Source organism: Ursus americanus, chromosome 10 (genome assembly GCF_024610735.1).
Source record: "Ursus americanus isolate L20-20 chromosome 10, mUrsAme1.1.p, whole genome shotgun sequence".
Taxonomy (NCBI): Eukaryota; Metazoa; Chordata; class Mammalia; order Carnivora; family Ursidae; genus Ursus; species Ursus americanus.
This window is the reverse complement of record NC_142136.1, coordinates 57,195,565-57,209,766: the sequence shown is the minus strand read 5'-3', so window position 1 is coordinate 57,209,766 and position 14,202 is coordinate 57,195,565. Positions and strand designations below refer to the sequence as shown.

Sequence of the window (14,202 nt, the reverse complement as noted above, 5' to 3'; positions counted from 1 at the left end):
TAAGAGCCATCTCAGGAAGCTTACTTTTCCTATGCTTTATCAAGTATAAAAAGGGAAGAAATAGGTATATATACTATTTTAAGAACGTAAAATGATGTGATAATAGTAAGATGAGAATAATTATGTAATGGTAGTAAAGTAATCACGAGAAGGTGATTGCCAAGGGGCCCCTGGCTGGCTCAGTCATTAAGCGTCTGCCTTTGATTCAGGTCAGGATCCCAGGGTCCTGGGATTGAGTCCTGCATCGGGCTCCCTGCTCAGCGGGAAGCCTGCTTCTCCCTCTCCCACTCCCCCTGCTTGTGTTCCCTCTCTCGCTGTGTCTTTCTCTGTCAAATAAAAATAAAACATTAAAAAAAAAAAAAAGTGATTGCCAAGGGCAAGGCTGGAGACAACCAATGGCTCAGAACAGGCAGCTGGCAGCAGTCCCAGCGACTGGAGAAAAGGTCCTTAATCCTGAGGGGCATCTGGGGGACACAGCAAGGCACAGCGTTCATTCATTCTCTTCCATGCACTGCTCAGATCCATGTCTTCTGATATGCTCTGGGAATAGCTCTCCCAGGATTTTGGAGGGCCTCTTTTCCTAGGGAAGACTTCTGTGAAGACCGTTAGTGGGATGAATTACTGCCTGTCTGCTGCAGCTAGTCTCATGGCCACAACTGCTACTCAGCGCTCCTTCTAGATTCCGTTCATATTTGGTTGGCATTTGGCTCAGGGGGCTAACCTGATGGTGTGGCACAGACTCTCATTCTTGAGGGATATAAGCCCCTAACCGTGCTGTACTCTGGCCACGGCTACTGTGCGTTCCAGTTTACCGTCCCTGTTGGGCAAGTGTGCACCCAAAGTACTAAATTTTACCTCCTTGCCAAGCATATTCCTCTCTTGCCCCCATTATATACTAGCAGCCCTTCCTCTTCCTGCTGACTGGGTCCATTGCCCCTGCCAGGAGGGTGACTCCTCTTTTTTCCTGTTGGTCCTTTGACTAGAGGAACACAGAGTGCCTTTTGCAGCCACAACTTAAAGTTCAGTGGAATTCTTGCCATGTCCGCTAGTGGAAGTGTTTCTGCTTAGGGAACCAGGACTTCTAAACCTACAGAACCTATAATTTCAGGGACAGGAAGCACAGATTCCCCAAGTCGGTCACTGGGAGTCGTGGTCAGTAGGGTCACTCATATAATCCAGTCTGGTTCCTGGACCCATGTGTTCTACCTGTTAGGGAAACAGCACCATTTAGCGGTCATTGATTTAGAAGCTGTCCCTTGGAGCTTAGCATCCCATCCTCACGTGGACTCATCTCCAGGCTGATGCGTCAGCTGCACCTTCAGCTGGCTTGTCTTCGCTGTGTCCAACTGACATCTTCTGCCTGTTGCAGTAGGTGAGATGGGACCAGGAGCCCCATGGTCATGGGAGCATTGCTGCACCTCGTTTGCTAGAAAGTGGTGCCTTGATCTGATTAGATATTTTGTGGAATCAAATACTCTGTGGATTAAATACTCTGTAAGCCCTCATGTAGTTGTGTTAGCTGAGGTCCTCTGGGCAGGAAACTTGTACCCCGATTGTATGTTGATTTCTGTTAGTATGAATGGCTGCTTCTTCCAGGGTGGAAAGGGTCCGTTGGAGTCAGCTTGGTAATAGTCAGGTATTACCGGGGCGCCTGGGTGGCACAGCGGTTAAGCGTCTGCCTTCGGCTCAGGGCGTGATCCCGGCGTTCCAGGATCGAGCCCCACATCAGGCTCCTCCGCTATGAGCCTGTTTCTTCCTCTCCCACTCCCCCTGCTTGTGTTCCCTTTCTCGCTGGCTGTCTCCTTCTCTGTCAAATAAATAAATAAAATCTTTAAAAAAAAAAAAAAGTCAGCTATTACCAAATAGCTAGTCGGCGTGTTTAAAAGGGTGATATTGTATCAGGGACTCTGCATTAGTCTTTGTTCCTGACACAGCGGGCTTCCGGCAGTGGTGGCGATGGTAGTAGCTAGGCGGTAGCCTTGGTGAGTAGGAGTCCCCATCTTCTGAATTTCTATTTTTCTTCTTAAGAGTGAGGGTGAGCATCTTTTCATATGCTTAAGAGTCATTTACATTTCTTTCATTGTGAACCACCAGTTCATATTTCTAGAGGGTTCTGGTCTTTTTCTTCTATATTTTTAGAAGCTCTTTTTATATCAGAGATATTCTCTCTTAGTAATATAAATTACAAGTATTTTTTCCTAATATTTAATTTTTGTCTTTGCCCATGGTGTTTTTTTCCATGTGAAGTTTTAAAAAAACATATAAGTAGATTTATCACTCTTTATTGCTTCTGGATTTTGAGTCATAGGAAAGTTTTCCCTATTCCCAGGTTATTCAGTAATTCACTAATTCTTTCCTTCTAATTCGTGTTTTATTTTGCACATTTAAATTTTTGATTCATTAGAAAATTATGGTGTGAGGAATGAATCTAATTTTTCAATGACAAATTATCTCAACCCAACTTGTAAAAAAGTCCTTTCTTCTCCAAATAACATAGCTTTTAATTCTGTGTGCAACTGGTTTATTTCTAGACCTTCAGTTCCATTCCACTGGTTTGTCTGTCTGTTCATTTCCTAGCATTAACTTTAGTTTTAGAAACTTTTTATAGGTTTTAGTAACTGGTGGAGCTCGCTGTCCTTTTGCTTCCTTTCTTAGAGGTTTTCTATTTATTCTCGTGATCTTCCCAATGAACTTTCTAATCAGTTTGGCTCCAGAGAGTAACTTACATCATTTTATTGCTATTATTTCAGATTTATAAATTCACATAGGAAAAACTATCACCTTTATGATACTGAGTTTTACTCTCCAAGAACAAGGGGTGTATTTTTATCATTCAAGTCTATTTTTCTGTCTCTTAGGAATGAAAACATGTGAAAGTTTGGACATTTCTGTTATCTGATATAACTTTCACATATATCATGGATCTTTTTTTAGGTGTTAACATTTTTTCAATCTATAGACTCATCCTTTTTGGTATGAAATTTTCCATTTATGGTTTCTGTCATCATTTCTGTAATAAGGAAGACCTCTAGTGAGAAACACAAGATTAGACTCTAGATTAGATAATCAGAGACCTACTTAGCTATGAGTCCCTTTTCCCTGGTTGCTTAAGGACCATTTGAGCAAGTTAGCAGCCTGACAGTAACACTTGGATTTCTGCCCTTGCCCTTGCTCTTGGATATCATTGTTTCCAGGTCTAGATTGTCTTTAATAGGTCAGGATGTTTTATGACCGTGGGAAAGACATGAGAAGAGTGTATAACATGGAGATCTCTGCTCTTGACACTTAGGCATGCTGTAGGAGGAAATGCACAAAACGGTGGTACTTCTAGAGAGGAAAACAGAGAAGTTACCTCAGAATCCCAAAAAGATAAAGTCATTAGAGAAACATTGAGCTGGATATTATGCCAATAATAGTCTGCTTGAGGGAAGCTCTTGGATTTGTGTGTGTAATATATATACAAAAAGTATGCCTCTTTCCTCTGTACTTTGTGAGAGAGTCTCACACACACACCTCAGTGGTTCCCTGAGACTTGGTATTTGGTAAAATAGTGCTGAGCTTTCTTACGTCTTTTGCCTTTTGCTTGGTACCTGCCACAGGAACTACTGAGATGAATCAGTGTGTTCAGACAGTCTGATTTTTGTATATACAAACTGACTTTTGACCATAAAGCTGATCTTCTTTCCATGATAGTGTCAAGTCCTTTCTTGAATGATTTTACATTTGTCTATCTTGTTTCCTCATCTGTCCTTCTTTCCCTTACCCTTCATCAGTGGTTACTTTATAGAGAGGAGAAGACAGTGTGGAAGAAATGAAGGTTGGAGAATAAGTTGTGCAAAGTCTGGGGAAGAAAGTACAGGGGTTACCATTCCTTCTTGGAGTTGATTCTTTGTGTGTGGCCATCTTGTATAGATGGAGTTGTTTATGCCTGGGGCCACAATGGATACAGCCAGCTTGGGAATGGGACGACCAACCAAGGCATTGCTCCCATCCAAGTCTGTACCAATCTCTTGATCAAGCAAGTGGTTGAAGTAGCTTGTGGCTCACATCATTCAATGGCTCTGGCAGCTGATGGAGAGGTAAGTGCCCTGCTTTTATTCTTTACTTTTAAATTGTGATAAAATACACATAATATAAAATTGCCATTCTAGTCAATTTTAAGAAGTGTGGAAGCCAGACCTCAGGATGTGTGAGAACCACTTCCTGCAACCGTTTTGTCATGTGCCTAGACTGATGCCATGGTCTCTTTAACCACTTAATATGGTTAGGATGGCAAATTTGATATGTATAAAATATGTGCATATATTTTTATATCCATGTGAGCTAATGAATGTCAGTTCAGTGACATTAAGTGTATTCACATTGTTATGCAGCCATCATCACCATCCATCCACAGAACGCTCTTTATCTTACAAAGCTGAAACTGTATCTCCCAAACAATAACTCTCTATCTCCCTTCCAGCCCCTGGCAACCACCATTCTGTCTCCACAAGTGTGACTACTCTAGATAGCTCGTATGAGTGGAATCGTGCAGTGTTCGTCCTGTTATGACTGCCTTATTTCACGGAGCGTAATGTTGTCAAGGTTCATCCGTGTTGGAGCACGTGTTAGAATTTCTCTCCTTCTTAAGGCCGAATAGCATTCCATTGTGTATATGCCGGGGTTTGTTTATCCGTGTCTCCACTGATGGATATTGGGGTTGTTCGCACATTTGGCTATTGTGAAAGTGCCTTTGAAAAAAATAATGACCATATGTACATCTGGGATAGTGTAAACATAGTAGCCCTCTGTGCACAACTAAAAACATGTGGCGACACGCTTTTTTTCTAACATAACCTGTTTGATCAAGGACCGCTCTTTTGATGACAGTGAACTTCAGCCTTAAGGTACTTGAGTCTCCTGCTCTTTGCTGAGACTACAAATCGATGTGTATGACTGTGTTCTGTACTTTAGTTTTTTTTTTTTTTTTTAACTACCCCATCCATTAAGGTCTGTTTCATTTGTTGGTAAATGTAATGATGTCATAGAAAATAACTTTACCGACATTCCAGTAGGTTCTGTACCGCTTGTTCACCCCCGCGTTCCATGCTTGTCTTAAAAGGTTGCTCATCATATTGATTCTGTGTTCTAATCTTTTGTCTCATTTTCTCTTCATCTCTATATCCTTAGGTTAGACCTTGCTGTCTGCCTGGGCTATTGCCATGGTCTCTTTTATTCCATTCCTTTTTAACTGGTCTGTCTACCTGTTAAGTATTACCTTTCTGTCCCCTCTGATATTTTTAAAAATATTTATTTATTTTAGCACATGAGTGAGAGGGGCAGAGGTAGGAGAGAGCATCTCAAGCAGACTCCACACCGAGCGAGGAGCCCGATGTGGGGCTCAGTCTCGTGACCCCGAGGTCACGACCCAAGCTGAAACCAAGGGTCGGATGCTCAACTGCACCACCCAGGCGCTCCTACTCCCTGCGATTTCTAAAACACAGATCATACTATTCTCCTGTTTAAAATCCCTCGGTGCTGTTAACAGCGATTTTATTACGCGGGGCAGGTTATGGGTGCAGATGGGTGCAGAAACCAGAGAAGCTGAGGGAGATCAAGTTTTCGTGGCTGGGATGTGCTGGAGCTAGGCCTAGCACCCAGGTCTTATGCCCCGAATCCACGGTTTGCTAGTCTGCTTTTGATTATCGGAACCCCAGTTCTCATTTTTGAATAAAAGGCAGCTGCACTGCAAGGGAGCTTGGGATACTTGAGAAGTGCCAGAAGAATGATTGTTAAAATTAGAATTCCCTAATTTGCACAGCTTGGATTCTTGGTTTACTTTAACTGTAAGCATATGCTACTTTGGATAATTATGCTAAATATTTGCATTATTATACTAGATATTCCTGTGAACCGACTGTCAGGAGGTGTGGCAGGTCATGTCTTCCGTAGCTGTGACACGAACCTGTAGTGCGCCTCCTTCAAGGCGCCAGCCGTGGGTGTTGCTCCTGTGGCCTTGGGCAGCATCAGACACGCGAGCTGAGATAGGAAGTGCTGACAGCGGAAGGAACTGTGGAAGCCAGACCTCAGGATGTGGGAGGACCACCGCCTGTGGGCAAATGGAAGGGGTGGGGGTCCTTAGAAATGCTCCTGGTGTTGGAGGAAGCTCTTTCCTGGCTGCCAGCATCCACCCTCCGCTAATTCTTCTCTCTGGTCACACTCTTTTTTTTTTTTAAGATTTTATTTATTTATTCGACAGAGATAGAGACAGCCAGCGAGAGAAGGAACACACGCAGGGGGAGTGGGAGAGGAAGATGCAGGCTCATAGCAGAGGAGCCTGATGTGGGGCTCGATCCCATAACGCCGGGATCACGCCCTGAGCCGAAGGCAGAAGCTTAACCGCTGTGCCACCCAGGCGCCCCTCTGGTCACACTCTTATTTGATAGGCCTACTTGATAATTAACTTGAAGTGATTTTTTTCTTTTGTTTTTCATCTTTGTTACTAGATTTTAACTAGCTTAGAGATTTATTTGTGTCTCTTTAGAAATCTGGTTTTCACATTATGGCAAATTACAGGCCAAAAGTGCACGGGAGGCATTTGAAGAGGGGAGCTCCTTGGAGCTGACAGACAGCAAATGAGAACTCATAGAAAACAGTGCCAAGAATAGCCTGACCACTTGGTGTCATTTCCGTAGGGACAGACACCTCTTTGGTACTTGTGAGCCTTACTGTGTTATGACCTGTAACTGTGATTGATAATTATAATCATGATGATTGTGAGTCATCAGGAAAGGTTATGTAATACTGGGTACTGGCGATCAGTGAGACAGGGAGAAGCATTGTATGGCTTTGAAAGCTTTCCATGAAGGGAAAAAAAGAGAGTATCTGTGCCCAAAGAGTTAAGCAGATTTTTCCTATCCCTGCTACTTGTGTGGTAAATGCCTTATTCCCTATTGATGCGAGACTGAAAAATCACATACGGCTGTCAAACAGAGAAGCAGCAGAGTGTAGTGGTTAAGAGCACAGCTATGCTTCTTGGGCTCACGTTCGACGTGTACTGCTTACTGGTGTGGAACCTCAGGTGAGCCTCCTAACCTGTTTTCCATTTCCATATATAAAATGCAGGTGATAATAGCATCTGCCCAGGGTCAGCGTACAGGATTACTCTGAAAATTAAAGAAGTTAGTGCCTGGAAAGCATGTAGAGCCATGTAGCACACTGTAAATATTCAATAAGTGAATTTATGTTTATTTTATGATTATTGCTGTGTGTTAGAGCTAGAATTTTCACCCTGTTACTAGTAATTCGTTCTTTTTCCCTTGTCTTGTGTAGGTATTTGCTTGGGGCTATAACAACTGTGGCCAAGTGGGGTCAGGATCTACAACAAATCAACCAACTCCTCGAAAAGTCACAAACTGTTTACATATCAAGAGGGTAGTTGGCATTGCTTGTGGTCAGACCTCGTCCATGGCTGTTCTGGACAACGGGGAGGTGAGCTGTCCCTGCACTCTGCCCCCGTCCTCATCTCCTCTCTCGGTGAAATACTGCGTTCCTCACGAGGAGCCTGTATGAGATCATGGAAGGAAAGGTGCTTTGTTTTGATGGTTTCGTTGATAGTTAACTGGTTACTGATTGAGGAGTATCCAGATGGTGTTTGCTCCTCAGTGTGAATTTTTAAATTCCAAGATTTATCTGCAAGTAAGGATACTAATATGTCTAAATTTTATTTTTTTGTGAGACCCAAATAGTCTAATGTCCACATTCATTAATGTAATGAAGAATCTGATACTATCTCGCTCATCCAATGAAAGAATCAAGAGTGCACTCTTTAAAGTCGGCTGTTTGTAAGCAGTGACCGACTCCAGTACACCTGCATTTTACAGAAGCAGAATTTTTTGTCCTAATTGTTATTGGCTACTTTTAAAAAGTCAACTTTCAGTGGCCTTTCACCACGGTTACCTTTGAGCTGATGACTGTTTCCATACATTTATTCTGGTTGTAACTTCTACTTAAATAGACCCGTTACCAATCTATAAATGTCTTAGTTGAGAAAATTATGCGAAAATATGTCTTTGAAGTGATTTTTTTAAAAGATTTTATTCATTTGAGAGAGAGAGCGAGAGAGTGAGATCCTGTGAGAGCACAAGCGGGGGAGGGGCAGAAGGAGAGGGTGAAGCAGACTCCCCTGCTGAGCAGGGAGCCCCACGTGGGGCTCGATCCCAGGACCCTGAGATCATGACCTGAGCCGAAGGCAGACGTTTAACTGACTGAGCCACCCAGGCACCCCACAAAGATAAGTCTTTGGATACAGATGTGTGGGTTATGCATTGTGGTGCTAGAGTGCTTTAGAGTTTTCTGAATACTCACCTATGTTAACTTATTTTTTTTTAATTATTTTTATTGAGGCATAATTGGTGTACACTTTGTTTCAGGTGTACAACGTAATGATTCAATATTTGTATATAAAGATCACCATGGTAAATCTAGTTAATATCTGTCACCACATAATTCTTGTTTTGTGATGAGAACTAAGATTATTCTCTCAGCAGCTTTCAGATGTGCAGTACAGTATAATTAACTGTAGTCACCATGTTGTACATTACATCCCCATGACTTACTTATTTTATAACTGGAAGTTTGTACCTTTTGGCCCCCCCTTTACCCATTTTGCCCATGCTCTCCAGCCCCCGCCTCTGGAAACCACCAGTCTGTTCTCTGTATATATGAGCTTTTTGTTTGTTCGTTTTTGTTGTTTTTTTTAATTGAAGTAGTCGACGCACAGTTTTACAGTAGTTTCAGGTGTACAGCATAGCGATTTGATGAGTCTGTTCCTCACGCCATGTTCACCAGAAGTGTTAACTTACTTTTGAATCAATCCTGATGTCATCTTGGATGATTTCAGAATTTCTTGGGATACTCACTGGACATCCTCCACCTCAGTATTCTTTTCTTTTATTTTTAAGCATAAATTTAAAAATTATTATTATGTGGTTATTTTCACAAACAAAAGGAAATAAAACACATAAAAGGTGAGTACCTTTTCTTCAGTCTTGTTAATAGTTTGATGTATATCCCTTTGGAGTTTTCTCTGTAAACAATTCTGTATGGGTGAATATAATTATCTTTTATAAAAAATGGGAATATTATAGATACTGCTTTTCTCTGCTATTCTGCAACTTTCCTGCCAACAACAAAAATGTTTAGCTGAATCTATTATCAGACCATTTATAGCTGCTTTCCATTATAATGGCTGCTTCCTTCTCCGTTTTGGATGACCCACACCCAGAACTCTACTAATGGAAATTTCAAATATTTCTAAATTGTTGCTGTTATAAACATTGTAGCGCTGACTTTCTGTGTTACTGTGTATCTCTGTACACTTCTGTAAGTATTCTGTAGAAAAAGTTCACAGGAATAAGATTTCTGGGTTAAGAGGGTATGCCATTAAAATTTTTGATAGCTGTAGCCAAATTTCTCTGCAGAAAGTCGAACCGTTGCACTCATAAGATGGAAAGTGCTTTTAACCATCTTTTGCTAGTACCCTAAATTCTCTGTCCCCCTTCCCTGTCTGTCACATTGCCCTGAAAAGCCTCAGCCATCTGTTTGCCCTGCATTTCCATGGTGCCACCAGACATTTTAGGTTTCTCATTTGACCAGACCTTTAGTCTGTTCCTAGTCAGTGCTTTCTCCTGTGTCCCACACTTGCCATTCTAAACCTTTACCACTGCTGGCAAACCTCTGTCCAGCTCTGCTACTTTCAGCTGATGCCTCCCCTCTCCAGAGAGCGAAGGGGTCACCACATTCTCTTACGTCCTTTTCTTAACCTCTTTCCTGTCCGTTCCTTCTCTCTGGTCCCACTGTCGTCCTTAGTTTAGACCCTCAGCAGAGCTCATCTGTGGGCTGACGAGAGTCACACGTATCTCCTGAATGGCCGTCCCGCCTCTAGTCTCACATAGTCCAGTCCCCTTTATGTGCAGCCAGCGCGGTCTTTCCAAGATGTGTGAAATATTTTGGTGGAAGACCCATAGACGCATTCTGCTTTCTCTAGTATGTGTTTTGGCCCTTCGTCCCCTTGGCCTTTGCTTTTCCTTCTAGTCTCTCACCCTGCTGCTGTGCTGGATGCGTCCTGCCAGGCCTGCCCACTTGTTTTCAGAACCTGCCTCCAGCACATTCTGTGCCCTCTCCCTGGAATACCTTCACTACCGTTTTTCTCTGCTCAAATCTGCTTTCCGAAAGTCTTTCCTAAACTTTTTCTATACCTAAGTCCTTTCTCTTCTCCGCTCTTCCTTTTTTTTTTTTTTTTTTTAATTTTTAAAGATTTTATTTATTTATTCGACAGAGATAGAGACAGCCAGTGAGAGAAGGAACACAAGCAGGGGGAGTGGGAGAGAAAGAAGCAGGCTCCTAGCGGAGGAGCCTGATGTGGGGCTCAATCCCAGAATGCCGGGATCACGCCCTGAGCCGAAGGCAGATGCCTAACCGCTGTGCCACCCAGGCGCCCCACTTCTCTGCTCTTTCTATACCTAAGTCCTTTCTCTTCTCTTTCTATACCTAAGTCCTTTCTCTTCTCTGCTCTTGTAGTGCCTTGATTGTATCTCTAGAATAGCACTCGCCACCTGACTGCAAAAAGTTTGCAAGTGGCCATCTCTCCTGTTAAACTGCGACCAAAAACTTATTCCTAGTACCTTTTAGCATGTCCTGACATGTAAGAGGTGCTTTGTAATTGTTAGCATCAGCCTCCCCTGTATAAAACAAGAATAAATGACTTGCCCCAAGGCCGTCCAAACAGTAAGTTATGGAGTAGGAACTCAAGTCTGTCGTCCCCACCCCCAAAATAGCTTCTGTTTGGAGATCCCTTGTGGGAGCACATGGAGTAGAATGTGGGTGTTGGAAGTGGGAAAGTACTTGATTTGCTTAGATGGACTGCATTTTTATATCTTCCTCTTACTAACAATTTTAAAAGCCTGTTCTCTCCCTTTCTCTAAGGTATACGGCTGGGGTTACAATGGCAATGGTCAGCTGGGATTGGGAAACAATGGCAATCAGCTGACCCCTGTGCGAGTGGCGGCTTTGCACAGCGTGTGTGTGAACCAGGTACGTGTGGTGGGCTCGCCCCGCTGCTGCTCCCCTCAGCTCCCCTGCTCTGACTTGGAGAAACATTGGCGATTTACTCTGCAGTGCATCTTTTCAAACAATACTGCGTGCCTTCATCTTCCATGGGTACAATTTCATCTTCCCTAAATTCCCATGACGGGAAGGAACACCATGGTGGTGACACATCAGTCTTGACAAGTAAAAGAAAAGCGATTGGAAAAATCTAGTAGTCTCAATCTTGGGCTTTTCTAACGCTTTTTTAATGTTCCAGAGAATGTCAGTCCATACCTGACGATGAATTGGCATTCTGCAGAAGCTGGCTGTGATCTTTAAGTAGATGTTTTTCCTGCCCTTCCTCTTTTCCTGTTGATGGTAACCATTTAAATTTACTTGCAGATTGTCTGCGGCTATGCACACACTCTAGCACTAACAGATGAGGGCTTGCTCTATGCCTGGGGAGCTAACACGTATGGGCAGCTGGGAACTGGCAATAAAAATAACCTGCTAAGCCCGGCCCACATCATGGTGGAGAAAGAAAGGTAACTGGGCTATACCGTGTCTTGGGATTGTGTGTGTGGTTTTGGACTTGGGACCGTGTGTGCTGAGCTGTGGGGTTTGGCTTTTGTAACTCTTCTGTTTCTTAACATCGTCATTTTGAACAAGAGTTTGAGTAGCAGCCAGAGTGACCTTTCTAAATGACCTCCTGTGATTGATAGGTATTAATGCAGCTTGGTGTAATTCTTACAGCCTTCTTGTGGCCCGTCTAGTAGGGAAGTAAAATAGGGTCTGTCGCCATGTAGAAATTCAGAGTGTAGTACTGACTTTTCCTCTGAGCCAACTAAGACAACTTCTAAATAAATAAAATCTCTTAAAAGGACATTATCTGTTTAAATATTGATTTGATTTAATGTGTGTTACTGGAATAGATGCTTTGTTCAGCCAAGTTGTGAGTCCTTACCCACTAGGTTTTAGAGGGTTGATTTCTGATCGTGGGACCTTGCCTCAGAAGCGTACTGAGAAATACAAGTTTGGCTTGATGTCCATTTGGATTAGGACGTTCAGAGTGCGTCACCCCCGGGCCAGTACTAATGTAGGGGTGAGAGAAAAAGTTGCAGCAAGGGAATGATATACTGAAGACACTGTTTGGTTTTTTTGCTACTGTCTAAGCCCCCTGGAAATGTCAGGACATTTTGCCTCTGTCCACTATCCTCGTCTACTTTGGTTTCTAGTTCCTTTTCCCAAGTTGTCCTCAACAGTCTGTGTTATTTATCCTAATTCAGAATGAGGTTAGGATGAGAAGTGGGGCAACAAGCAAGGGAAAAACACAGTACTCTTGTTGTGGTCTTTCGGTTTTGTTCTTATGATCCGATCACTAATATCCCTCAATCTTGGGCTGTTTTTTGTGGTGTTGTAAGCATGACCCCTTTATCTACCTTGTGTGGTGTGCTGTCGGCCTCTGTGATAAAGAAGTGACATATGTTTTTCTTAACACTTTTCAGGGTTGTAGAGATCGCGGCCTGCCACTCCGCGCACACGTCGGCGGCCAAGACCCAGGGCGGGCACGTGTACATGTGGGGCCAGTGCCGGGGCCAGTCGGTGGTCCTGCCCCACCTCACCCACTTCTCCTGCACCGACGACGTGTTCGCCTGCTTCGCCACGCCGGCCGTCTCGTGGCGCCTCCTGTCCGTGGGTGAGAAAGCTCAGGGCTCCTTCCGCCCGGGAAGAGCGGGACTAGCAACTGACCGCTCCAGTTCTATTTCTGTATTTGCTGGTTGTGGGCTCTTTCAGGTTCTAGAATGTTTTATTCTCCAGTAGCTTTAATTCCTTTCCTCCAAATAGATTTGCATAATAAGATTTATTAATGTCATGAACAATTATAGGGACTTACTGTTTTCTCCCCTTTAGTGCTTTCATTTTAATTGAGATGAGGTTTGTGTCCATAAAGTTAACCATTCGAAAGTGTACAATTCAGAGGCATTCAGTACGTCCCCAGTGTTGTGCAGCTGCCATTTATATCAAGTTCTAAGACATTTCCATCGCCCTGAAAGAAACCCCTGTACCAGTTGTGCAGTCACTCCCCTCTCCCTTCCCCCTTCCCTGGCAGTCACATCTTTGCTTTCAGTTTCTAGGAATTTACCTGTTCTGGATATTTCCTATAAATGGAATCATACGATGTGTGGCCTTTTGGGTCTAGCTTCTTCTGTTAATGTTTCTGAAGCTCTCCCTGTTGTAGGGCACATCACTACTTCATTTGTGTGGCCGAATGAGATTCCGCTGTCTGTGGAGAGCACGTTTTGTTTTTCCGTGCGTCCGTTACGGATATATGGATGGTTTCCACCTTTGAATAGTGCTGTTATAAGCATTTGTGTACAGATCTTTGTTTGAGTAACCTGTTTTTAAGTGCTTTTGTCCTACTAAATTTATTAGATAATTCAATATGAACCAAAAATGAGCTTTAAAAAAGTGAAAAACTTGTGATTTTTAGGGTGACTTGTTAATTCCACTTTCTCTCTTTTTCTTTCAACCAGTCTCAAATATTTTTATTCCAGAAGGGCATAAAAACCAAGGTATTATAGAGGGTAGTGTAATTGAGGGTGATCTTTGGTATATACTCTGTCCCTTTTCTGAACATTGTCTTCTTCAAGAGTCCATTGATGGAAAACAGAAAGGTGTCATAAAGCTGAGTAGCCATCAACAAGATGAGTTTAATCTCTTTTTCTTTTATTTCTTGTTCATTTCTGCCCTTTTTGCTGATGTATTCTAAGTTCTTTATATGTGTAGGGAATAAGTGGGTCATGCTGGCCTTGTCCTTGAAAATTAATGTAGTTCTTATCTGCTATGGGGTTTGGGTTGTTTTAGCAATTGATATTGAAGGCCAGTCTTGTCATACATGTCATGCTCAGGCGTGTCAGACAGCTCGCTGTGGCTGTGCCATCATCGGGTGACCAGTCTCTGGTCATAGGGGCACGAGTGTGTTTAGGGAGAGTTAAGTTGCTGCTATATTTAAAGTGAAATAAGTCAATGGGGCGCCTGGGTGGTTCTGTCAGTTAAGCCTCTGCCTTCAGTTCAGATTGTCATCCTGGGGTCCTGGGATGGAGCCCCAAGTCGGGCTCCCTGCTCAGTGGGGAG

General features: G+C 43.1%; 1 protein-coding gene across 5 annotated transcripts in view; it reads left to right on the top strand.

Annotated features, from left to right (window-relative positions):
• Positions 1-14,202, top strand: part of RCBTB1 (RCC1 and BTB domain containing protein 1) — a 49,819-nt gene that overhangs the window by 22,212 nt on the left and 13,405 nt on the right. For all 5 annotated transcript variants that reach the window (XR_006779523.2, XM_045796841.2, XM_045796839.2 and 2 more), the window contains 5 exons: positions 3,913-4,079; positions 7,312-7,470; positions 10,966-11,073; positions 11,470-11,612; positions 12,573-12,763. Coding sequence is in view for 4 of the 5 variants with exons in the window: in XM_045796841.2 (XP_045652797.1) it covers positions 3,913-4,079; positions 7,312-7,470; positions 10,966-11,073; positions 11,470-11,612; positions 12,573-12,763 (768 nt within the window). In the remaining variant the exon portion in view is untranslated. The remainder of the gene's footprint in view (positions 1-3,912; positions 4,080-7,311; positions 7,471-10,965; positions 11,074-11,469; positions 11,613-12,572; positions 12,764-14,202) is intronic.